The sequence below is a fragment of the Aspergillus sydowii genome (genome assembly GCF_001890705.1).
Source record: "Aspergillus sydowii CBS 593.65 unplaced genomic scaffold ASPSYscaffold_9, whole genome shotgun sequence".
Lineage (NCBI taxonomy): Eukaryota > Fungi > Ascomycota > Eurotiomycetes > Eurotiales > Aspergillaceae > Aspergillus > Aspergillus sydowii.
This window is the reverse complement of record NW_024467867.1, coordinates 765,341-789,410: the sequence shown is the minus strand read 5'-3', so window position 1 is coordinate 789,410 and position 24,070 is coordinate 765,341. Positions and strand designations below refer to the sequence as shown.

The 24,070-nt window shown below is 50.2% G+C and overlaps 9 protein-coding genes across 9 annotated transcripts; 4 read left to right on the top strand and 5 right to left on the bottom strand.

Annotated features, from left to right (window-relative positions):
* Positions 1–239: 239 nt before the first annotated feature.
* Positions 240–1,809, bottom strand: gpdA (glyceraldehyde 3-phosphate dehydrogenase GpdA). The gene is made up of 8 exons (XM_040847525.1): positions 1,771–1,809; positions 1,638–1,660; positions 1,543–1,578; positions 1,473–1,486; positions 1,338–1,401; positions 589–1,273; positions 362–532; positions 240–303 (listed from the first exon to the last, which is right to left on the bottom strand). Exons 2-8 carry the CDS (start codon positions 1,647–1,649, stop codon positions 275–277), a joined length of 1,011 nt encoding a protein of 336 aa, XP_040700393.1. The 5' UTR covers positions 1,650–1,660; positions 1,771–1,809; the 3' UTR covers positions 240–274.
* Positions 1,810–3,082: 1,273 nt separating this feature from the next.
* On the bottom strand, positions 3,083–4,338 carry ASPSYDRAFT_47868 (PHO88 family protein). The gene is made up of 3 exons (XM_040847523.1): positions 4,216–4,338; positions 3,934–4,094; positions 3,083–3,845 (listed from the first exon to the last, which is right to left on the bottom strand). Exons 1-3 carry the CDS (start codon positions 4,230–4,232, stop codon positions 3,460–3,462), a joined length of 564 nt encoding a protein of 187 aa, XP_040700392.1. The 5' UTR covers positions 4,233–4,338; the 3' UTR covers positions 3,083–3,459.
* A 465-nt stretch (positions 4,339–4,803) lies between these two features.
* htz1 (histone H2AZ) lies at positions 4,804–6,033 on the top strand. Its single transcript, XM_040839980.1, has 5 exons — positions 4,804–4,815; positions 4,923–5,221; positions 5,487–5,556; positions 5,620–5,851; positions 5,916–6,033. The coding sequence occupies exons 2-5, from the start codon at positions 5,123–5,125 to the stop codon at positions 5,929–5,931; spliced, it is 417 nt and encodes a 138-aa protein (XP_040700391.1). The 5' UTR covers positions 4,804–4,815; positions 4,923–5,122; the 3' UTR covers positions 5,932–6,033.
* A 1,912-nt stretch (positions 6,034–7,945) lies between these two features.
* ASPSYDRAFT_156729 (putative R3H domain protein) lies at positions 7,946–9,903 on the bottom strand (the record flags this gene model as incomplete). The annotated part of the gene is made up of 3 exons (XM_040842584.1): positions 7,946–8,880; positions 8,953–9,493; positions 9,565–9,903. The coding sequence occupies 3 exons, from the start codon at positions 9,901–9,903 to the stop codon at positions 7,946–7,948; spliced, it is 1,815 nt and encodes a 604-aa protein (XP_040700390.1).
* A 4,190-nt stretch (positions 9,904–14,093) lies between these two features.
* ASPSYDRAFT_47864 (uncharacterized protein) lies at positions 14,094–15,272 on the top strand (the record flags this gene model as incomplete). The annotated part of the gene is made up of 2 exons (XM_040847522.1): positions 14,094–15,132; positions 15,192–15,272. A coding segment is annotated over exon 1 (697 nt), but the record flags the coding sequence as incomplete, so codon positions are not given.
* ASPSYDRAFT_91840 (putative GPI anchored protein) lies at positions 14,982–15,483 on the bottom strand (the record flags this gene model as incomplete). The annotated part of the gene is made up of 2 exons (XM_040852558.1): positions 14,982–15,132; positions 15,188–15,483. 2 exons carry the CDS (start codon positions 15,481–15,483, stop codon positions 14,982–14,984), a joined length of 447 nt encoding a protein of 148 aa, XP_040700388.1.
* Positions 15,484–16,489: 1,006 nt separating this feature from the next.
* On the top strand, positions 16,490–17,695 carry ASPSYDRAFT_47861 (putative aldo-keto reductase (AKR)). The gene is made up of 2 exons (XM_040847521.1): positions 16,490–16,796; positions 16,855–17,695. The coding sequence occupies exons 1-2, from the start codon at positions 16,530–16,532 to the stop codon at positions 17,542–17,544; spliced, it is 957 nt and encodes a 318-aa protein (XP_040700387.1). The 5' UTR covers positions 16,490–16,529; the 3' UTR covers positions 17,545–17,695.
* An 813-nt stretch (positions 17,696–18,508) lies between these two features.
* ASPSYDRAFT_33658 (heat shock factor family protein) lies at positions 18,509–20,965 on the top strand (the record flags this gene model as incomplete). Its single annotated transcript, XM_040845129.1, has 2 exons — positions 18,509–18,978; positions 19,042–20,965. The coding sequence occupies 2 exons, from the start codon at positions 18,509–18,511 to the stop codon at positions 20,963–20,965; spliced, it is 2,394 nt and encodes a 797-aa protein (XP_040700386.1).
* A 779-nt stretch (positions 20,966–21,744) lies between these two features.
* cwc27 (putative peptidyl-prolyl cis-trans isomerase) lies at positions 21,745–23,442 on the bottom strand (the record flags this gene model as incomplete). The annotated part of the gene is made up of 1 exon (XM_040842511.1): positions 21,745–23,442. One exon carries the CDS (start codon positions 23,440–23,442, stop codon positions 21,745–21,747), a length of 1,698 nt encoding a protein of 565 aa, XP_040700385.1.
* Positions 23,443–24,070: the final 628 nt, after the last annotated feature.

Here is a 24,070-nt window from a genome sequence, read left to right as displayed (position 1 = left end):
CCCGCAAAAACGGTAGTTATGATACAAAATACATGTATTAAAACTATGAGGAGAAATATTCCATTGAATTCTGATCGTGTATTTGTCATTAAATAGTACGTTATCATAGGATTTTATGCCTATATCCTCCAAAGATTCTTAGACAGCGCTGCAATCTCGGAACATTGAGTCACGGACACATGGCCTGCCCAATCCTGCTGAGGCACGGGCTATTGTATGGACCAACGAGTCCCATTCAGAGGGAACTCCTGGCCTCTGGTTTCCGTCCTGATTCCTATTGGCCATCGACCTTGGCAATGTAGGCTAAAATGCGAGTCAGCAAGAGCACAAAAGGCTCTAAATCAGTATACCGGGAACTTACAGATGAGGTCAACAACACGGCGGGAGTAACCCCACTCGTTGTCGTACCAGGAAACGAGCTTAATGAAGTTGGAGTTGAGAGCAATGCCAGCCTTAGCATCGAAGATGGAAGAGCGGGTGTCACCGTTCAGGTCAGTGGAGACAATGTCATCCTCGGTGTAGCCAAGGATGCCTAGATGACGACAAGTTAGCGGATATAGATGGGACAGTTGAGGCGTAACCACATACCCTTGAGCTCGTTGTCGGAGGCCTTCTTGATGGCATCCTTGATCTGGTCGTAGGTGACGCCCTTCTCGGTGCGGACAGTCAGGTCGACAACAGAGACGTTGGAGGTGGGAACACGCATGGCCATTCCAGTGAGCTTGCCGTTGAGCGAAGGGATAACCTTGCCGACAGCCTTGGCGGCACCAGTGGAGCTGGGAATGATGTTGGTAGCGGCCGTACGGCCACCACGCCAGTCCTTGGCGGAGGGGCCATCGACGACCTTCTGGGTGGCAGTGTAGGAGTGGACGGTGGTCATCAGACCCTCAATGATACCGAAGTTGTCGTTGATAACCTTGGCGAGAGGAGCAAGGCAGTTGGTGGTGCAAGAAGCGTTGGAGAGGATCTGGACGTCCTTCTTGTACGTCTCGTTGTTGACGCCCATGACGAACATGGGGGCATCAGCAGAGGGAGCAGAGATGACGACCTTCTTGGCGCCGCCCTTCAAGTGGGCGCCGGCCTTCTCCTGGGTGGTGAAGACACCGGTGGACTCGACAATGTAGTCGGCACCGGCCTGGCCCCAGGGGATGCTGGCAGGGTCACGCTCGGTGAAGAAGCGGATCTTCTTGCCGTTGACAACGAGGCCCTGGTCGTAGGTCTCGATGGTGCCCTTGAACTGACCGTGCTGGCTGTCATACTTGAGCATGTAGGCCTACATCGCAGATCGATGGTTAGCTATGTCGCATTCTCCTCAACAGCAAAAAGAGACTACATACAGCGTAGTGGGTCTCAATGAAGGGGTCGTTGACGGCAACGACATCGACGCTGTCAGCCTCGACGCTGTAAAATATGTTAGTTTAAAATCTGTTCCCCACAGAATCCAGTTGGACCACAATGAGAATATTACTCACGCGTTACGGAAAACCTGGGAGCAATGTTAGATTTCGACAAAAACTAAAGGGTGGACAGAGTAGAACTCACAATACGACCGATACGACCGAAGCCGTTGATTCCAACCTAAATACAATAGTAAGAATTGAGCCTTTTCTTAATTCCCATCTGCCTGGATGTCGTACCTTGGGAGCCATTGTTTGGATGTCTGTTGAGAGCGGGGTAGCTGTTAGTAAAGCTCCGATAAGAAAAGCTCAGGGATATGGGTCGATAGGGTTGGTAATGGGAACCGCAATGGAGGGAATGCGAAGCACATACTTATTGGGGATTGAGGTATACTTGGTTGATGTGAGGATAGAGGGATGGTTGAAAGGAAAGGGAGAAAGAAGAAGAGAGAAGAGCAACGGCGGGGAGGAGGAGGAAAATATGGGCAACAAGTGTTGGACTGACGCAACGACCTTGTCACATCCACCGACTCACACCGGGCGGACAGACGGGGCAAAGCTACCAGGGGCCTCCCAAATGCGACGGGCAACGCATCGAATGGGTCGATTGTCAGCTGTGTTCCCGGTCTGCGCCGTTGGCCAGCTCCTGAGCAGCCTTTCCGGTTTCATACACCGGGCAAAGCAGGAGAGGCACGATATCTGGGACTGCTACAGCTGCCGGATGGGCCAATCGGCGTGCTACATATCTATCTAACCGGGTACTCGCTCCTTGCGAGGTACCCTCTCGTGAATGTTTTCCCAGCAGATCGGAATCAAATGGGCTCTTCTACCTAGGTTATGCGCAAAGATTCGGCGAAGACTCTCCGTCCCTAGTTTCACTTTCCCGTCGTGTTCGCTTACTGTCGGGTGAAGCTGCGAGTGCTCCGATGATGCAATGGAATCCTCTTGAAATCGAGGGGCAACCCGACCTTTCCGCTTTGGGGCAGGGGGAGGAGGCCCGGCTGCGGGATAATGATCTTCCTTGTTCCCACTGCCCCTCTTCTGAGCCGCCAAACATCCTTGCGCTTATTCAGGCGCTCTTGGTGCGTCCGTTCGTCTCTCCGCAGACCAGAAACAGTCACCGGTCACCGTGCAAGCTCACGAGCTCAGTCACAGTTTTACAGCGGTGGAGACTCTGGAGATGGAGGATTTTAGGCTCAGATTCCACCTGGCAACGCTTTCAGGCGCTCCAGAATTAGATCGGTCAACGAATGAGGATGTTCCTTGCCTGAAAGCTCCAGGCGCGACGTCGACGATCAACCGTGATCTAGACAGGCTTTCCAAGATTGGGGGTTCGTTTTGGGGCTGTGAACTCTGCCCTGACTCTGAGTGCCCTCCGTGGCGGAAGTATATTCAAATACCCAATGAAGTTGACGCAAAAAGCAGTACCTCAAATGGTGCACATGCGGCAGCTGGGCAGCTACAATACAGCTCAGCCATTGTGAAGTACTAAAGTAATCATTCAATACCCGATTCACATCTTTATGGCACAAAACTTTTTGCACGCATGCAACTCTGTTGTGGCTTGCACTCGAAGTGAACTGATGAAAAGCCTAGGCAATCATACAATGGCTGCATTTAAGGTTCCGGGTATAATGCCCATCTGGATTCTCCATCCAACTGCGCTTAACGTTCAGCGTACATTGTGCGACATCGCCCTGCAGAGTCATCAAATGATTAATAAGACGACACTCTAAACATACCCAAACACCTAGGGCTAGGTCAACTGAACTAAGTACATAGTCTATGTATACTCATTTGGAATGCAATGTCGCGATTTTTTTCCAGCGTCGCTCACGTACGAACATAATCCAATTTCTCATAAACAGGTATCAAAATATTCAGTATATCTAAAGATATTGAAAGACTATTAGATATAATCGTCTACTCTTCCAAGCTATCATTTCAACCAGAAAAGCAAATCCAACATAGAGCTACCGACACCACATCGGCATCTTATGTATAATACAGAAGAAAGAATATGCTCTTGACACCGCTCTGTGTCCAGCTACCATATATAAATTTACTCCTCCTTGACACCGCCCCTCCAGTTCTTCTCGGCGTTCTCGAGAGAAGCCTTGTCGGTCTTGGGCTGACCCTGGCTGAGGAAACTGTTTCCAGCCTTGAAGGGCCGCTGGAGATCGCCGGTGGCGGGCTTTCCAAAGACATGAATCTTCACCAGGTTCGATTCAAACGCACCCTTGAGAGGGATGATTGACTGGATCAAAAGGGGGTTGGTGTAGTTGAAATACAAGTGCATCACAGCCATCATACCAACGCCCATGAACTGGCTCTTGATGAGCTGACGGAACTGACCCTTGTCGTAGTCCATGTTGGTGGTCGTGACAGGGCGGGGCTCCTCGCCGCTTCCGAGAGGAGCGGGCTCGACGTACTTCAATGTCGTAAGGTCTTAGGCAGGAGAAGTTAGCCAACTATAGGCCCGGGGTCTCACGTTCTGAAAGCAGATGCGGAGACGCAGGTGATGCGGAGTACCAACCATTTTTCTTGGTGATTTGAGCTTGCGTGTAAAGATACAGGCTCAGGATGATCACGTTGGACAAGACGTAAAGGCCACGGACAAGAAGTAGAACATCCGGGTCGTCAAAGGGAACCTTCTTGGACACCTGCATCATCACGACGATGATCGCCAAATTTGTACTGTAAACACATGAACAGTCAGTACAACCTTAATAACCCAGTGTGGAGATGGACGGCATGGTTTCAGAATGTTGCGAAGTCGTCCATCGTCAATAAACAAGAGTGCGCAGGGTTGGCATACACTTGAGGGGACACCATTTTTGCGGTGGTGATGAAAAGGCAACCAAAAAATAGGGACGGGTTGCTGCCGTTCGATGGGCTTGAAAAGGGGAGTCTTGAAGCCAAAGGACACACGAGCAGAAACTTACCCCAAGCTGTCGCCATCGGGAAGTCGGACAGCTGTCCTAACGCGCAGAAATCACGTGTCTCAGACCCTTCCAGAACAAAATCCCTCCATTGCAGAGATAAGGCGATAAGATATTGAGACCTCAGGCAAGAACAGGTCACCAGCCCAGCTTAGGTAACCCACCGAGCACACTTGTCGACTCACTGAAGCTCCTACAACTTCTGTAATCTGATTTTGAGCTTTCCAGAGACGTCCACTTCACAGTTGCCATTCTTATGGACACTTATATACGAAGTGCTTTATCCCCGGAGCCTCATTTTGAAAGTTTTTTATGTTACTCCGATATGGCAGGCTCAAAATGCTGGTCGCTAGCCAGGGACTGCCAGCCTAGAAGCGGGCGCTGAAGGGCAGTACCTATCTACCTATGAGCTTTTTCTAGTCTAGGTTACACTTGTTTCAAGTAATTGAAGTGTTTCCTAACTATATATCTACCTGGTATGTATTTATTGACTGTCTTTCCTTTGCTATTCTAGTGCGCTGGTGCCACATCTCGAGTCATCGCCAAGGTTGGACTTTGGATGTTGAGTTGATTTCCTAATTAGGACTAGCGGGTTTCGAGGCTCGATGCCGTCTTAGCGACCAGGATGGCTCTGACATTTCTGACTCCTTCATCCATCAACAACGCGCGTGCCGTCGGTGTGTCGAATTCATTCAACGCCCACCATCACACTCCATCGACTCAGAATCTTCATCAACGCGAAACTTAATCGTTTGCGACCCAGAATCTCGACGCTTTTTCAAAATGCCTGGTGGAAAGGGAAAGTCTATCGGTGGAAAGGCAGGCTCCAAAGACTCTGCGGGGAAGGCCCAAAAGTCCCACAGCGCGAAGGCTGGTCTGCAGGTTAGTGCTTTGCTTATTTTATCTATCTTTCAATTGTTCAATAGCTGTTCGCCCTATCGCGACCACTCGAACGCGCGACAACCCAAAGCTCCTGAACCCGCCCATTTGTTTGCCCCTCCCTCTTTTCTTTTCTAGAAAGCTGAAGGCTGGGAGCCTGGGTAGCTCTTGATTTACTGCTCGCCATGTCCTATTATAGATTTATCGCTTTTTCCCGGCGCTCTATTTACGCAGTTTTGTTCGAACCTATTTCTAACTTGCTTTGCAGTTCCCATGCGGTCGTGTCAAGCGTTTCCTTAAGAACAACACGCAAAACAAGATGCGTGTTGGCGCGAAAGGTGAGGCTATCTAGGCTTTGTTCAATCTATTATCTCAAGCTCCGCTGACATCCATGCGTTTAGCCGCTGTCTACGTCACTGCTGTCCTTGAATACCTGACCGCAGAAGTCCTGGAACTTGCTGGAAACGCTGCCAAGGATCTCAAGGTCAAGCGTATCACGCCCCGTCACCTCCAGCTTGCCATCCGAGGGGACGAAGAACTCGACACCCTAATTCGTGCCACCATCGCCTTTGGTGGCGTTCTGCCGCGTATCAACCGAGCCCTGCTGCTCAAAGTGGAACAGAAGAAGAAGAAGTCAGACGCATAAATCCCGCGGATACCCAACAAATACGGCGTTTAATGATGATTGAATGGAAAGACCCCTCGTGCAGTGATCGTGACTGAACCCGAGCTTTGCAGACTACACTTATTTCGGGAGCGAATCGCTCCCGCGCTCGCACTTCCTCCCTCGCCACACTGCGGTTCGACATGCAGTTCTGTCTATTCGAACTGGTCTTGCTATTATTACTTGTTTCACTATCTCCTCTTGTATGTCTGCTCCGTTGATCGTTTATCTCGAGTTATCTAGGGCGCTGTAATGGGAAAAGGGGTATTCTCGGTAGTGGGAACTGGTTGTCCGTTTCATTTGTCTCTTTTATTTCTTCTCTTTTTAATTTTTCTCATTCTTCCAATTATCGGTGTTCAGTGCGTTGCGATGCGACTATTTCTGGAAAGCAAAAAGAAACGGAACTCTCGAGTTCAAAGATCATGTACGAAGTAGCTGTAGCTCCAAGCCTAACTAAGCTAAATTAACTCCGGGAATATATTTCGATCACGCAGCATTCCAGAGGCAACCAACCAAATAACCAAGGAAAAATAAACACTCGGAATCCCCGTAACTTTGAACTATGCACTGTGCGCAGTTTATTTTGACTTTGGTTTGCGTTAATTCAAATGTCCACCCAAGAGTATACAATAGGCTTGCACATAGCTGTGCCAGCCCCCAAGCCTAGATATACACGTATGGAAGACAATTATTTAAAAGCGAGAGAGTACCAGTGACAGAATCATAATATAATAAACAATACCAAATTACGCTTCTAGCATAATCGAAATAGAAAGTATATCTAATCGTAGGTGGGAAAGTAGATTGATTACGCCTTGGTCATAGATCTTCTACTGTGATGTATAGCTTTTAGACACTGGGGGGTAAGGAGGCATAGTAAGAAAGGTACGTAGATTCTGCTATTAGCAGTACGTAGCAAGATGCATCGTAGTAACGCGTTCAAATCGAGCCAATTACGTAGTACTGACCTGAAACTAGGGAGTAACGCAGCATACCTCACGATTAAACTATCACGAGGGGCTGATGTCATGCAGATTGGGTAACTAACTCGATACCCCGGACAAAGTAGGTAGCTAGGCCAAGTTACCTGGCTTGGTATCTAAGTCTCTCGGTATTCCCTAGGTTGGTACTACTTGTTGCCTTGGTACATATCTACGGGAAGGTAAAGCGCTCGAGAGACGGATATATGGAAGAACAGGATCCACAATCGATTACGAGTGCTGAGTTTTTGTGTGGATATTTGGAGAATGACTCCGTACTCGTAGTGGATTTGATTCCGCGTGGACACGGAGAAACACGAGAAGGATGCGAGGTTAGCATTGGCAGTGCTTTCGTCGCTTCCAGAGGCGAAGGGAGACGGCTCTTTCAAAACCCGACTGAAGATTCAAGTTCCATAAATAAATAGACATACATCAAATGGAGACAGGAGAAACAGAGAATAGATAAACGAAGAAGGAATAAAGTAGAAATAAAAGAATAAAAGCATTAAACGATGCAAGTTGGCCCATATACAAAAAGATCCAAAAAGTAATGCAAATGCTGGTCATCTCTCTTGTCATGGTTGGTTAATAACAAAGACATATTGATATTGGTATTCTTTTTGGGTCGTTCTTCGTAGTCTTCTTGAGAGTTATATTTCTGATTTTTGCTTTCATTCCGGCAGACACAACTTCGAAATAGAAATATGGAAAAAGGATAAAATAGATAATAGGGGAGAGGGGTAATGTAAAGGCGCATCCACATGCAAGGCGCCCGCGTCGCAAAATGTCATGGCTTCAACTTGCATGATTTCATTTTTTTCGGCGAAAAGGGAGAAACATAAACGGGTCCGCGTAAACGGTGCGCCTGGAGGGCTGCCCCAAAATAACTTCTAAACTGGGCTGGATCAGAGAAATACTTTCTTTTTGTGGTTCTCTTTAGTTGCATTGTCGTCTCATCATCCCTCATCGAATCGTAAGCCGATCATCGCACAAACGGATCAGGCCTCGTGATATAAAAGGTCGTATGCGTCTTTCGGTAAAGCAATCTAACAATTTTCGTTGTCTTCATCTCCCATTAAGCGTTTACTCCACAATAATTTCCACGCCGGAGTTGGTGCGCAATTCGTCGCTGCCACGCGGCTGGTGTCCGTTTTGTCGTCGGAAACCTGGCCCTTTTTCGGGCATGGGGCCTCTCGGCTGCCTAATAGGCATGCGCTCCTGTGACTGACCGTCAAATCCGACTCCGATGGTGCGGTTACTACCAATGGGACCAGCGCTGGAGGGTTGGCTTTCCGGCTGCTCCCAAGAGAACATACCCCTCAATCTCCTCGGGCTCGAGTTAGGTCCTCCAATTCCAGTACCCAAAGATAGACTGCTCAAGCTGTTGACCAGAAGACCATCATCCCGCTGCATACCAAGAGAGGATCCAGATGGAGCAGGCGTCAAGGTGGGGGTGTTTGACGTGACGCTCGTTGCACCATCGTATTGCTGAAGGCGTGTGCCGTTGGATTGTAGTGCAGCCGGGAAGCTAGCTGAAGAAGGAACAGGGGAGGGCGTGTAAGAACGCAAGTCTGCGAATGACTTTGCGGCGCGTAGGTTCTGTGTATTACCAAAGCTGGCAGGGGAGTCTAGAACTCCCAAAAACCCGGCAGAGGGTTGGCCACGAAGGGTATTGAAGTGAGCAGGCGCCTCATTACGAGACTCGCTGAAATCAATAGTGGCAGCGCGGTTGAGCCCGCGGCGGGCTGAGTCCGAGGGCTGGACAGCGGCAGGAATGGCAGACAAAGGGGGGCTCACATTCGTGCCTGGAGCAACCTTGAACACTTGTACCTGGCGTTGATCACCAGTCCCGCGAGACGCGTGGCCCAGGCCCATGTTGTGCGCCAGGGTATGGACAGTACGGCGCTGCACGGGTGTAAGGTTGGACGGGAAGATCACGGAGTCGCGGCCGGTATCTTCCTTGAAGAGCAGAAGTTGCGAGTAGTACGAAAGGGTTTGAGTATCATTCAAATCAACATCTGGAGCAAGATCGCGTTAGTAATTGTTTTAGGAAGTATATCAAACGGAAACGGGGTTGCCATTCTACTCACCCAGCTTCTGGCCACGCTGGGAGACAGGAGAAGGAGACGTAGCCGGAATGTGTGATGTGAGAGACGACATGGAGCTCTGAGTTTGCAGTTGGGAAGCTGCCATGGGCCTGTGCTGTTCTTCAAGTTGGCCGCGACGTTCACGCTTCTCGCGCTCAATGCGTTCGCGCTCTTGCAGAGGAAGCATCTTCTTGTATTCAACCCTCAACTTCCTGCCTTGCAGTTCGAAATGGTTCAGGACTTCGATGACGGTCGCTGTTTCTTCCGCAGAAGTGAAATTGGCAAACGCAAGTCCACGGAACACGCCATTATCGAAATGATAGTTGAATGCATACGGCAGGGGCAGGTTCAACTCAGTCATCAGTTGAACTAGCTGCTCTTTCTTAACAGCGAAGGGTATGTTCTTGATCACGATAGCAGTAGGGATCAATTCGTCGTCAACATCCGAGGGTCCTGTAGGATCGCGCATCGAGCCGCCTTGTAGGGGGCCCGATCCAATGTTGGAGAAAGGACTCGGGATGCCGGGTTGTTGATCTAGCCATGTCTAGTTATGAAAGTCAGCAATGCCTACTTCAGTAGCGCCGGCATATATCCTGCTCAACTCATATCACGTACAGTTGGAAGACCAGCTCGGGTACTGCGAGAGGCAGTCTTCAGGCTTGCCGAAGCCGAGCGTATACCTCCAAGGGCCTGAGCATTGGCAAAACCATTAGGATTCCATGTCTGAGAGCCAGGGAGGTCGTAGGCATAGGAAGGATTATGTAGCGACGGGTTCAACCGGTCGAGATTACGATCGTAGCGGGCCATAGGGTCGTCGTAAAGGTTAACGGGCATTGGACCATAGGCGTCAAACTGTCGCGAAGGCTGGCGATGAAGAGGCTGCTGATGGCGCTGCGAGCCAGGAGAACGCGAAGAGTTGTCGTGATACATGTCCTGTGTTTGCTGATAACTCATGGTGGCAGAAAATGGAAAATTCCCAACAAGCAGCCAAACCGAAGAATGTGGCGCTGAACCCACCACAACAGTCCCGTTGAGTAAGAGTCGGATTGAGAGCGAAACGGACTACTCAGTCATAGGAGCGATCGAGACCGGCGGAGGATAATCTGAACGAGTCGCCGCTAAGTACGGGTTGTTGTAAGCCACGTTTGGGCGAGCACGGAAGAAATCCAGCGGAGATTTTCGAGCTAGGAAGGGGGACGATGGGTGGTCGGGGCTTGTCTCGAATCGGCCCGGGGGAGGGGCGTTAGATGAAGCCTCTGATTGAACAGTGCACAACAACCAGGCAGCGAGGAACGAGGATGAAGACGCGAGGTTGATCAAGGAGCCGGATCAAACTCAGCGGCCGAATTACTAGGACTGTCTCGTGACTGGGCGTCTGCTCAATGGCCTGAGTGAGTCGTCGGCATCAGAAAAAAAAAAAACAATGGATCAACGAAAAAAAAAAAATAACAAAATAAATTAGGAAAGCGAAAAAAGGAGGTCCGTAGCGAAGTAAACGAGAAAGGAAGAAAAAGAAAAGACAATCGCCGCAGCCTGGAGTGACCGGGACGTTGGGGGGGAGGAAGAGGGTGCGGGAGGGCAGAGAGGAAGACGAAGGGAGATGAGGGAGGGAGATGAGGATGAAGATGAAGATGAGGGGAGAAGAAATTACCTTCTGGGACTGACACTGACAGAGAGAAAATCCCGGACGGGAGACCGCTTACTCCGGAGTCGAAGGTTCTCACCCGCAAAACCCGCTCGTAATAGCCAGTGCAGCTGGATACGTCGTTTGACGGGTTGAGAAATTGAGACTTCTGCGGCGACTCGGAGCCTGCGACTGAAACAGGGACAGAGACGAATGATGTGCGATTATTGCGCTCAGCCCAGATTATCTTAATCGCGAGCTGGCCCCGTGCAAGAGCGAAGATCCAGGACAGACGAATAAAAGGGGCCGGACGGGGAACGATCGAGGTTATCCAGTCACTCGCTAGTCTCTTTTTCTGTTTGGTTTTGGTTTGTGGGCTGGTGGAGATCGAAGTATCTCTGTCTCGCGCGCAGTCCTCGAGCGCTCTTGGGGCTTGCCTGCAGCTTGCGTCGCAAGTCGTCTGCAGCGGCGAGGTATGCCGTCGAGTCAAAGAAACAAGGGGCTTGTCGTGTCAAGAAAGAATGTGATTATCAAGGAGAAGCTGCAGATACGTGAGATCCAATATGAACAGGCGGAGAGTTTCACAGCAGCAGCAGCATTGATGGAATGAGCAGCACGGCTCTACATATACTCAGGCCGCGTGAGGTACTTTGGCACGAGCGTCACTTGTCTGCGTGGATGGATGGCTTTTCTATTTTCTATTTTCTGCCTAGAACCGCCGAAGTTGCTCAGTAGTATTGGGGCTTCTCTCCCCCTTGCCCCCCTATTCTTCCTGGTATTTTTGGATCTCCCAGCTGGGAAATGACCTCGACATGAGGGCATCCACCGACCCTATTGCCCAGTGTCATGTTGATTGTGACTTGATAAGTTGATGGCTGTTATTCCCCTGCTCTCGCTGCTTGCTATATTGTTCCCTGCTGCACATTTCCGGCATCTTGCTCCCAGTTGTCTTCCCGCCGTCAAGGAGCCCGATGGCATCATTGAATTCAATACTCGCACCGCGTCATCAGCCTTGTTTTTAGGTCCGTTGTTTGATTAGCATATCGTTTCCCCTCCGGGGTTATTTTGGTAACTTCCTTTTGCGTGGGACAACCGATGGGGCGGTGCTCTTTTGCTTCAGGGGCAGCTTTGCCACTCCAATCCTTCTTGACGATGCCAGACTGGAGCCTCCCGTCGCCTCCCAATCCCCTGCCTCCTGCCACTGCTGGCGCTCCTCCTGGTTCTCCTGCTGTCCGGATCGGGCCTTCGGGAGGTTCCATCACTCGTCGACTTGGACTGAATTCTTCGGATTCCAAGCGCTGATTATCGGGATCCGCCTTGGGTGGGTATGATGTTCCAGATTGACTTCTTCTCCCTGGACAAGGAGCTCATACCCACACGAGCTCCATGCTCGCATTCTCCTTGAACCCCGTTTTCCCGAATAGCTTATTTTCCACTGCCGGTCCTTGTTGGTCACAAAGAACTGGTTCGCTGAGGCCCGAGTCACTGCATGCTTCGTTATTTTGGCTTCACCTGGAATGGCACAGGAAACGGTATCTCTGCTGCCTCTCCGGAAATGAGACTCCCCCTTAGTAAAAAATGGCCGAGCCCTCCTTACGTCCGTATCCGCAGTCTGCCAGTCGGCAGTCACCCAACGGAGACAGCTACTGCTGCAGCACGACAAACGGAGATTTGCTGTCTCGGTGGACCCTTACTGAGGTACTGTTCCTTCTCGTTGTGATGATCTGCCATCTATTTGAGACACTGCCTGGAATCGCTTTGTGCTGAAATGATGCCCCATGCTCCAACGGGCCTCCTTTGACTTCACCTAATTGGCAACCCCTTTTCTATCAAGAATTTCCACAGAGCTGAACACCCATTCCGGCCAATAATACTTCCTACAGGCACTCGCCATCAATGCGTTGAAAATGAGCTCATTATTATCAGTCCCCGCAGCATGCCCTCTTTCCTACTTCGTTAGTGATCAATCAATACGGAGGTGGTTTACTGGCACTGTCCGTTGCGACCCGCGCCGTTCACTACTAACGCTCGAGCTAGAACCCGCTAGACTGTCACCAGAACAGTCAGAGCCCGCTGGATGGGGCCCTCGGAATCCGACTATTGTCGCTAGGCGGATCAGCCAAGTCCCAGCTCTCGAGACTCTTGAGATTGACGGTGAATGAAGTCGCAATGTGAATCCGAAGCATGGACTGGCGCTTGTCGGCTGCAGTGCTCCCACAGTTGCGGCGCTGTTGGCATATGTCACCTGCGCTGCTGCGCCAGAAGCGTGGGCGTGGCAATCTTCGGGGGTTATACTTATAGCCCCTTATGAGGAGTCCAGGACCCGTAATTAGGTTAGGTAGGATGGACCGGAATGCCCGGGCCATTCCATCCGCGTGGTTTCTGGGACTTAGTGCCTTGAAGATCTCGGGCAGAGAAAGTGTTCTTCACGAATCACAGAAACTCCCACCGGATTACTTCTCCAAGTCTCCAACGTCCGGAAAAGGGGTAGCCAAAGGCTAAAGCTATCGGCTGTCTACTTGCCATGCTGGGAAGTGGGACGACTAGGAGAAATTATCCTCGAAATCAATTCGCCCAGTCCGATTGCTGGGTGACCTGTACTTTCAAACAGACAACCGCTGCAGCTCAAAGTGGATGTGGATTCCGGGAATCGCTATGACAAATTTGATAAGATGTTCGGCAGTTGCCAATAGGAAGCTCCGCATGGAAGTTCTTTCGAAATTCGAACAGTTGAAGTAGTTATGATCCTCGCTGTCTTGGTGACAACCCAGCCCGGCCACTTCCGAAGAGTGAACATCCCAGGAAAACAGACAAACTCCGTAATGTTATGAAGTAACAAACATGAGGCGTCCACTCTCTGGTGTCTGGTCGCATAAAAGAGCTGACCTATCCTCTTACCCACCTGTCTCCTCACTTGCAGATGGATCTGCGCCTAATGCAATGCAATCTGCACCTACGCCACACCGTCCGAGTACCCAATCTCCGACCTTAAGATGAGCACTCGACAACAAAAATAAACAGATAAAAGTTGGCCGGGAACATATTTTAATGAAGCCAAGGGTAGAAGCCATTACCAAAAATAGTATATATATGTTAATTCGTCCGTGGCGGTGTCAACTCAATTATGAGAAGCTTAACGAGTGTCATTGGTTGGGTACAACGTGGCAGCACGCGGCCTCCTAAACTATATATAAAAACAAAAGCCCGCCTTCTACTAAAACACTTTACAAAATGCCGCAACCAAAATAACTGAAACGCCTGAACGCATCTATTCTGCGAATGAATTAATTTGAGCGATACTTATTTTAGTTTATTTCATTTATTTTACAGCGCGCACGATGAAATACATAAGCATAGAGGAGGCCGTTCAGTTTTCCATACTCAAGCCTGCGCAAAGTAAAATACAAAGTAGCATAAACTGGAGTTAAGTACAGACTCACACACAATACTACAGGTAATGGCACATCTTTTTTTCAAACGATATGTGATCGTGATTGGTTAGCGAGTAAACAAGAGGGTTGTTACACACATTTTTGTTTCATTGTTGCTGTCGTTATTGCAGCATGACTGTTGAGACCTTTCCCATCTATCCAGCCCATCCTAAGGCGGGAGAATGCTCCACGATCAAGAAATTGTATCCTTAAACGGGAGACCGGACGACAAAGGCGAAGCGATTGCGAATCAAGCAACAGGCGAAGGAGTCACCGTCACCAAAACAGACGACACCGACGGAGATGGCTCACTGGGAGGAGACGGTTCACTAGGTGGTGATGTCTCGCCACCTGCGCCGCCTGCGCCACCTGGGGGAGAGGGCTCGGAGGTTGGAGAGACTGAGACCGAGACGGATTCTGATGGAGATGGGGACAGGGATACCGATGGAGACACGGATACAGACACAGATACAGAAACAGACACAGATGGGGATGGAGATGCAGATGGCGATATAGAGAGAGATGGAGATACAGACAGAGAAGGAGAGGCGGATAGCGAAGGAGAAACAGAGGGAGAAACAGACAGTGATGGAGACGCAGATGCAGATGGGAACAGAGACGGAGAAGCGGATGGAGATGGGGATACCGATAGAGACGGAGAGGGGGATAGCGAGGGGGATAGAGATGGAGACACAGATGGAGATGGCGACAAGGAAACTGACACCGATGGAGATGGAGCCGGAACTGGAACTGGAGCAACACCGGGACCACCGCCGCCTTCGCCTTCGCCAGCAGCAGCAGGGGTAGAGTTGCAGTTAGGTGAGGCAGACACTGAAACTGAAACTGACACCGAGACGGCCGTCGACAAGGTCGGGTTAGGATAATAAGGAGGGTAGTAAGGAGGATAGGGAGGATAATACGGTGGATAGTAATATGGACCCTGGCTGCTGTAGTACCCGGGCTTCCCGTTCGAACAGTCACGACCACAGCGGCGGAAAAGGAGTGCAGGAGAAGAAGAAGTAGACGAAGAAGCAAAAGAAGAAGACGAAGAAGCAAAAGAAGAAGACGAAGAAGAGGGAGTGTAGGATGTAGTTCCAAAGCCGCATGCAGTAACCATGTCGTATGCGTCTGTTGATGATAAGTCAGTAGCATATACTTGAGGGAAGAGATGAAGGGATTCTACTTACCATTATCGTGAGGATCATTATCATCATCGTCACCACTGGGGTTATCTGCCCTGTACTGCGCAATACATGCCTCACACTGAGGAATTCGTGTGCTTGCCTGGTCCATGTCGCACATGCATCGCATTTCGGCACTATCGTCGCTGGTTTCGTTGTCACAGCGCTCGGAGGCGCTTACAACGGACTGGCAGACCGAATTGCATGGTTCGGGGACATCACTATTGTCTATATCTGCGAGAGATACATTGCCCACGAGAACGAGGCCGAAGAGAACGAAAAGTTGCTGTGCACGCATGCTGATAGTCTCTGAAAGCTCTGGTAACATCAGACCTGATGCTGCTGGAAGAGAGGCCTTTCCCAACGGCCGGCAGGTTCCGGGCCTGGCCTCCTTTATGGATTTCGCTGGCCCTCCATTGCATAGTCATTGCGCGTCTCTAAGATTGGGGCCCAAACTCTAGGCCTGTGAGTGACGGCGCCGAGAGTAGATATCCACGGAGAACAGTCAAGATTACACATCACCACTAAGTTTGTAGATGATGTGTATTTAAACATCTTGATTCCACGAGGTTTCGGTCCCAGGCGTGCGGCGTGGAGTATCCTTGGGAAAGAAACCTGAAGCAGCCAACGCTATATAAACTTGGGGGGCCTGAAGGCCATTGTCGGTCTGACAAGGTTCCGGAACCCTAGCATCCGAAAGCTTTCATGGGCACGGTGCCTTGGGACGGGATCTCGGTGGTTGCTCAGCTTCGTCTGGGAATGACAATAATTTGTCCAAGTTTTCTTGAGACGATATCATTGTATCCATGGCTGTTTCTAGTTGAACTGCATGGCGTTTTCCGAACCAGGGGCCGTGGACGAATTCTCAGATAGAGTATGTCTCATTTGGTTATGTTGCATATAACTGGAGAGGATCTGAATGACTTTTTTTTTTTTCGAACCAATATACTAATAGACGCCGTTATCAATGACCTCAGGCGTTCGGTGTTTAGGAAAGCCAGTATAGTTCCGCATTTTATGGGCATGGAGCAATCCGCGCTCGCGTCCCCTACCACAGCAGAAAAAATCTCCGATTCCAAATTGAACAGACTATTGCAGCAGAGATTGTGCCTTATCTGATCAGTAAAATGTTTGTCGTATGGTACTGAAGAGTCAACTTGGAAGTTGAATGATGAAACCAGGAGCTCAAGTGGAGATGATTGGGCCGGGATTGTCCGTACCTAGTTGACCTGATGGCCTGAGGCTCCTCACACGTCACATCGACCAACTCCAACCACTTGTCTCTTTTGTGCGCTATTTCAACCAGAACATTTAACCTGAATCTTTCAAAACCAGTAATAAACTATGGCTCGCGCTGCACTTGCTAGGATGTCATGGGAAGGCTATTCTTTACGCGCAGCCCAGAATGCGAACCCCACGTTTATCCCGAGCTTCCTCTATGGCACAGCATGGAAGAAGGATCGAACAACGGACTTGGTGCACCAAGCAATCGGATCTGGATTTCGCGCGGTAGATACGGCAGGCCAGCCTAAACATTACCGGGAAGATCTGGTCGGTGAAGGTATACGCAGAGCCATCGGTGATGGGGCCGTTCGCCGAGAGGATCTATACGTATGTCGGGTGACACTTTGAATAGCCTTTTCTGATCGGAATGCTAAGTGGCCGTCAGGTTCAAACAAAATTCACATCTGTCCAGGGGCAAAACCCCGATGATTTGCCGTATAATCCCAAGGATAGTGTGGCGGACCAAGTCCATGCTTCTGTGAAGTCATCTCTTTACAATCTTCGCCCGGCCGCTGCGCCTGAAAGCGCTGATGAGACGTACATTGACACTTTTGTACTTCATTCTCCGTTACCCACCATGGCTCAGACGATGGAGGCGTGGTCGACGTTGGAGACATATGTTCCCCATCGCATCCGCAATCTGGGCATTTCGAACACCACGCTCCCTATCCTGAGAGAGGTCATGTCGTTGGCCAAGATAAAGCCTGCCGTTGTACAAAACCGGTTCTACGGCGGAACCCAATTCGATGTTCCCCTCCGTGCTTACTGCCGAGAGCATGAGATTGTGTACCAAAGCTTTTGGACGTTGACAGCAAATCCAGAGCTGGTCCAATCCAAGCCGGTGTCGTCACTTGCAAGGGACGCAGGGGTCTCAACAGCTACAGCTTTGTATGGCCTCGTTCTGGGCCTTGGAAATACCACTATTTTGAACGGTACAACCAAGAAGAATCACATGGAAGCAGATTTGGCCGCGCTCAAGAGTTTGCAGCAGTTCTCCCGCGATAGGCCGGACGATTGGCAAAGTATCCTTGAGAATTTTGAACAGCTCACTGGGGATCATGTATATTTGCAGTGAATTCCATTTCTGCGTACATGTATGATGAAATAGTAACAAATGAATAACACAGACTATTATCATTGAGAGAATGAACCTCCATTAATCCTCATCTCCAGATTTCCGTTTTGGGACGATGTCGAGGCCCGCGCGTGCTAAGAACGTGACTCAGCCAGTCAGCCAATCAGGATGGACTTTTCTCTTTGGCCTCAATGATTGTCGGCGCCAAGATCTCTTCAACAGGAAAGAAAACTTGCCTTCCAAGTTGCTGCAGCCTTTTGCTGTTCATCCGCAAGCACTCCCGGACGCGAGTCACTTTGCATTCTGCTAACTCTGCATTATTCCTCGTGTTCCCTTGTTCGTCTCTAGCTGTTCGCGCTATCTTACTTGCTCGGGCTCTCCACCGCCCTCCGGAGTGACGCTACAGGTGCCTTTTTTCTCCCATCACCGCCGCAGGCTTGTCAGTGTCAATCCAGCCTTGATGCTGGCCGACAATTGATTCGTCTTCTTCCACCCATCAGTTACAACGAATCCAACTACCTGTGCCATCAACAGTCTTCGTTTTATTATTCACCATCCTACACCGTTCGCTCTCCGCTCTGGTGTCCACTGCGCCCGCCCGTCGCATAGCCGCGATCTATCAGTTTGCAGCCGTCGGTCATCTTCCTTATCCCATCGTATTTTTGTCATTTATGTGAGCGTTATCATTTCGAATACAAAATTTGAGACAGCTTCCACAAGACGATTCGATCCACTTCTTTCTGTTGAAAAGTTCTCCCGAGTCGCAATTCTCTATCACACCCCGCAATATCTCCCGCTTCGAACGTGCAGGACTCGGCCCATTGGATTAGATTTTTTTTACCCCCTCCTTCGCATAACTAGATCGCACGACCTGTCAAAAGAATCTGCCTAGGGCGAGGCAGAGGTCTGTTCAAGACCCGAGAAGACGAGCAGTTCCCGACCGTTGGACCTCCGATTGCCTGCAATGAGCCCTCAAGGAATCACTCGCAAGAGACCTGCCCCCGGCACATCCCCAGTCGTCCACCCCCCGCTGGGTCAGCTACCGAATTATCCATCGACTTCAGGAGCTCCATTGTCAAACGATCAATTCTTGCAATGGGGTCAAAATACATCTTCCAACACTGTTCCCGCCCCGTCCTTTCCTGATACAAATTCTTACAACACCGCTGCTGGTTTACCGCTGTCAACTCATGATATTCCCGGCAGTTCTGCCGCGTCCAACCAGGTCGCACGGAGACAACCAGCCAACCAGATGGTGAACCGAGGTCGAAGCTACGAACAGCCCTCAGCATCTCTTCCTGAGCAAGGCAATGGACCCGAGTCTGGGGGTTGGTCGGAAAGCTTAGATGAGCTCTATCAGCGGGCAATGGTAGCAAAACGAGAGGCTCAGGCAAAGCGAAAACAAATACCACCTTTTGTACAGAAACTGAGCAGGTATGCTGGTCCCTCCGTCTTGATGGTACCTTGGCTATAGGTCACTGACTCTTACGATTTTAGTTTTCTTGACGAGTCGAAAAACACCGATTTGATTCGATGGTCCGACGATGGGAATTCATTCATTGTATTGGACGAGGACGAATTCGCTAAGACACTAATTCCGGAATTGTTTAAGCACAACAATTATGCCTCTTTCGTTCGACAGTTAAACATGTACGGGTTTCACAAGAAAGTCGGCCTTTCCGATAATTCCATGCGGGCCAGCGAGAGGAAAAACAAGAGTCCTAGTGAATACGCCAACCCTTACTTCAAACGCGGCCATCCCGACCTGCTGTGGTTGATTCAGAAGCCCAAGAACACAACAGGACAAGGAACAAAGTCTGGCAAAGGTTACGTGCGTGTGAAAACAGAGGATGCAGAAAACGAACCTGATGATTATGCTGATGATAGTGCTGGGGTAACGCGGGACGATGGCTCCCGGAATCGTCAGCTATCTCTGATTGCGCAGCAACAGCCGTTACCAAAGGATCAGTTCTCCAACGTTTATCGGGAATTGCAAGCAATTCGTCAACAACAACAGATCATATCTAGCACCATTAGCAAACTAAGGAGGGAGCATGAACAACTCTATGCGCAGGCAGCGAATTTCCAGGAGCAGCATACTCGCCACGAGAACTCGATTAATGCCATACTTACCTTCCTCGCCACCGTGTATAACAGGAGCCTCCAAGGTCAGGAAGGCCAGAATCTCGCAAACTCCTTTGCCGGTGCAATTTCACAGGACCAGGGTAATGTTGTCGATATGAGCGATGACTATCCTTTTGGCCCACTGGGCACCGGTTCGATCAGTAGTCCCGGCGGCCCGCGTTCAATGAAAAAACAGCCCTTACTGCTTAAAGCGCCGCCCGGTGCGGACAACCATGGTCGTGCTACAACACTTTCACCTGCTGCAAGCGCATACGATCGCCCGCAGCCTCGTGGCCACGTCCGGCAGCCAAGTGCTTCACAATCCGGACAGGTCGAAGAAGTTTTTGACACTAGCCCAAGACCAAAGGAGGCTGCTGCTCCTCAGTCCGAGGAATACCCGCAGCGAGACATAATGTCCGTCATTCAGAACACGAATGCGCGAAACGGAATTCCAACCACTTATAGTGATTTCCCAAACGTACTATCGTCACTTGAGACTTCCGGCGGTAATGTTCCTCTCACTCCCAACCAGCGTGCAGATATGCTACGCCTCATGGCAAACGAGAGCGGCACGAACGACACCGGGGAAACTATACCCCAGAATAATGCTCTGGTTAGCCCGATGCCGCCGCCAATGCCAAATAATTACTCATCACGGCTTGCCAACACTCGGTCCGAAATCGATAATCTGATGAAAATGCAAGCGGAGCAAGACCGGTCTGTTCAGAACCTGACGAACCTTTTACAACCACTCAGCCCGACCGGTGCTATTCCTGGTATCGGAGCTGATGGGAGCATCCCTCCTCCACCCCTTGAGCTGGACCAAATCTTTAACAACGACTACTTTACCGACTTTGGCGATTATGATCAACATAATAGGGGGAATATGGATCCTCCAGGAGACTCAACGGGTGCTGCTCAGGCACCTGCCACAGTTGAACCCCCTATTTCAGATGACCCAACAGTCAAGCACGACGGAAACGACCTATTCGATTTCGATCATCTAGCCGGCGATGGTGAGCTTTTCGGAGTAACAAACCAGCACCAAGCGAGTCCCGGATTCTTCCAGGGATTCGATAACAATGGCTACGGCAACACATCAGCCAACCCAACCGCCACGAATCCCGCCATGAGTGGCCCCGGACGGGTAGTGGAGACTCTCACAGACAGCGAAACCACAAGCCCCAGTAACACAGTTGAAGACCCGTCGCAATACGGCACTGGTGTTCTTGACACGGGAGACGATTCTCAGGGAGGGAAAAGAAACGGAGGCGGGAAACGACGAAAGAAGGCTTGATGTCTAAATTATACCTTTTATCACTACAAACTCATTTTTATGTCCCCCACCTTGCTTATAAATGCATGAGAACCTGCAAGCCGAGCTTGAAGAATTTTTTATCACAACCCAATGATTCTTTCTTTTCCATTTCGGATAGGAGGCCGGTTATACGTACATACGACTGGCTATAAGACTGAGTGTCGCTATGAAGTACCGTACACCGTTTAGAACATAAAAACATTGAGCAATTTCGGCGTACATACTACTAGCTCCCAACGGAACTCGTCTTTACCAACCCACGGATTGGTACAGAGTCGAGAAACATGATTGAGGATGGAAAGGGGCCGGGGAAGGAGGATCTCGAGATGGTGCGGGCTGTACCTTAGCCGACAATGAATGCATCCATGATGCAAAAGCTCCTCACTATTGTCTGTCCTGCGATTGTGGTTGAGTGTTAGTATGTGCTTGGGAGGCAGTCTAACGTGAGCTCTTTGTGTTGATTTGTTGCAAACTAGCTAGCTATTTGTTGGCTGAAAGTCTGTCTGGATGATGTCTGGTTTGTGCTTCCTTTTTCTTGTCCATCAGGTTTAATCGTTACCGCGTCTATATCAAGATGTACCTAGTCTGGTTACAAAGATAAGAGAGGGGATATATGATACCCCATTTATTCATGCGCGTCTCTCGATGGCATTAATACCATTGGTACGGAGTATTCTTACGATAGTTATCAGCTATATCAGACTGCCACGTACCAATGTTGCCAAGATACTGAATTGTACTCCGTCCGTATGTATAGATTACTTCTTCGACCACTCCAAATCACCCACCCTTCCTCTCTTCCTCTCCCTTTCCCGGTCCCTCTCTAACCCCCTACCTTTCTCTCGTTTCGAACCAGACCCACCAGTAATCTCCTTCTCCCGCTCACGAGGATCAATCACCATAAGCGTGTCGGCGTCCTGGTGCTCCTTTTTCCAGCTCAGATCTTTACCAAATGTGTCCTTGCCAAAACGGAGTTGGTGGGTGAGCCAGCCGCTGTCGTTGGCGTCATTGTCTGCAGAAGTAGCAGTACCGGTTTCAGCGTTTCCGGAACTGTCCCATGACTTGCATGATTGGCAGTTTGCGATAAAGTGGAGGTCGCAGAGCTGGGAATCTTCGTCCGCGTCTGCGTCTTCACCTTCTGTAGGTGCAGGTGCACTGGGTTTAGATGTTGAGGTGCGTTTGGTTGAGGAAGACGTGGTGGGCTGGGAGTCGGAACCTTCCAGCTTGGCCTTGAAGGCATTGAACATCTTCAGGGTTTCGGCCTCAGCGCTGTTAGTGCTGCTAAAGCCTGTGATTCCGTTCGATGTGGAGCCTGAGCCGGCGTTCGCACTTCCTGGAGGCGGTCGTTTGCGACCTCGGATTGCCGTTTGAGGAATCATGGCCTCAAGCGCAGATTTAGGTTTTGATTCGGCCGCTGGGGCCTGCACGGTGCGGCGCATGGAGTTTTTGAGGTTTTCGATTTCGGCATTTGTTCGTGACAGGAATGACTGTCTTTGTGGTTGCGGGGAAGGGGAGCGTTCTGGAGATTCAGGGTTTGGTAATGGAAGTTGATTCGCGTGGTCTGGTGTTTGTGCGCGAGCTCTGGGTGGAGGGGAGGGTTGGCGCGCTGGCTTTGGTGATGGAGAACGAGGCCGTTTGCGCGTCTGTGAAGACGGCCCTTTTGTAGATGATGTGTCCCTTTCCGGAATTTTTGCGTCTGTGACGAGGGTAGAATTGAACTTCGGTTTCGCAGGTCGAATTGGCATATCCTCCTCACTCTCCTCGTCATCACCTCCAAAGCTAAGCAAGACCTTACCGGGCTTGGTCTTCTTTTTCTTCTTCGCAGCCGGCTTTTCCTCGGCCTTCGGTCCCGTAGCGACAACCTGCCTCTTCTTCACTTTACCCGCGAACGGCCCTAGATCGCCCACCTCGCAGGATGTAATCTTCACCGGGTATACGGGCCTCTCAGTTCCCTCAATACGATCCGCATCCGCAATCTTCAGCATATTGTATAACGTGTCTCCCTCAATGCGTCCAAAAAGCGTGCACTGCCCATTCAACTCGCGCTCCGTATTGGCAAGGGTGATAAAGAACTGACTTCCATACGTGCCATCCTCGCTCTTTGCCATACCCACCAGTCCGCGCCGGTTATACCGTAATCGACTATGTAGCTCATCCCGGAGTACAACCTTCTCGTTCGGGTCGCGCGCGTCAGGATCGTATTCGAATTCAGGGTATTCGTAGATGGAGGTGCCGCCTGAGCCGGTGCCAGTTGGATCGCCGCCCTGAACGACGAAGTCAGGGACAACGCGGTGGAATATTGTACCGGCATAGTAGTTGTCCATGCAGTGTTGTAGGAAGTTGCGACATGTTAGCGGGGTTTGCTTCGCGAAGAGCGCGATGTGAAGGGGGCCGAAGGTTGTGTTGAGCGTTGCGGACGCGGTCGGTGCTGGTTCAGTGGCGTAATGGGCCGACATCTTGAGAGTATGTGGGAATGATACGAGTCAGATTGAGGGATTGCGCCCTCGAGGCCGAGATGAGGTGTTGCGAGCTTCTGGAGCAAGGCGAACTTGGACGAGATTTCGCGGAGAGCCTGGACTGGGTATATCAGTTATGTCTAAATTAAAGGCCCAATAAACTCAGTAGTAGGCAGGCGGTATGAGGCCTTTCCCGTTCACGGAGTGGGCGTCGTGGGATGCGAGTGTGGCTGGCGAGATCCAGAAAAGTCGGGAAGTTGAAGCTTTTCGGGGAAGTTTCGGTCGGTCACGTCACGTCAGCCGAGGCCAAGCATTTTTATAGATCGCCAAACAGCACCATAAGATTGGACCAAAACATGCAAGTAAATTATATGGTACGAGCAAGTTTGATGAATCCACCAACATGTCGTTCATTAATCGACTATGAACCATTTGCTTTAATGATGCATGGCAGACCTGCACCGTATCGTCGCCTGATGAGGTGAAATATGCCTAAACTACCTGGTACAACAAAGCGGTAATAATGATGTCTGCTATCTTGACATAGTATTCTAGGCAGTCACGTAACTACAAGCGGATGTTCGAGCTTGGATAGAAGCAAAAGGCGAGGTCTGCAAGCCGAGTGGGA

Bases quoted from the DNA above. Each gene is read 5' to 3' on its own strand.
- gpdA (XM_040847525.1), bottom strand. The intron at 533-588 runs GTATGTGGTTAC...GTCGTCATCTAG, and splicing joins CTCCGACAACGAGCTCAAGG to GCATCCTTGGCTACACCGAG. The intron at 304-361 runs GTAAGTTCCCGG...CTCGCATTTTAG, and splicing joins CCGTGTTGTTGACCTCATCT to CCTACATTGCCAAGGTCGAT.
- ASPSYDRAFT_47868 (XM_040847523.1), bottom strand. The intron at 3,846-3,933 runs GTTGGTACTCCG...CTCCTGCCTAAG, and splicing joins TCAAATCACCAAGAAAAATG to ACCTTACGACATTGAAGTAC.
- htz1 (XM_040839980.1), top strand. From the start codon at position 5,123: ATGCCTGGTGGAAAGGGAAAGTCTATCGGTGGAAAGGCAGGCTCCAAA. The intron at 5,222-5,486 runs GTTAGTGCTTTG...CTTGCTTTGCAG, and splicing joins GCGCGAAGGCTGGTCTGCAG to TTCCCATGCGGTCGTGTCAA. The intron at 5,557-5,619 runs GTGAGGCTATCT...CCATGCGTTTAG, and splicing joins GATGCGTGTTGGCGCGAAAG to CCGCTGTCTACGTCACTGCT.
- ASPSYDRAFT_47861 (XM_040847521.1), top strand. From the start codon at position 16,530: ATGGCTCGCGCTGCACTTGCTAGGATGTCATGGGAAGGCTATTCTTTA. The intron at 16,797-16,854 runs GTATGTCGGGTG...AGTGGCCGTCAG, and splicing joins TTCGCCGAGAGGATCTATAC to GTTCAAACAAAATTCACATC.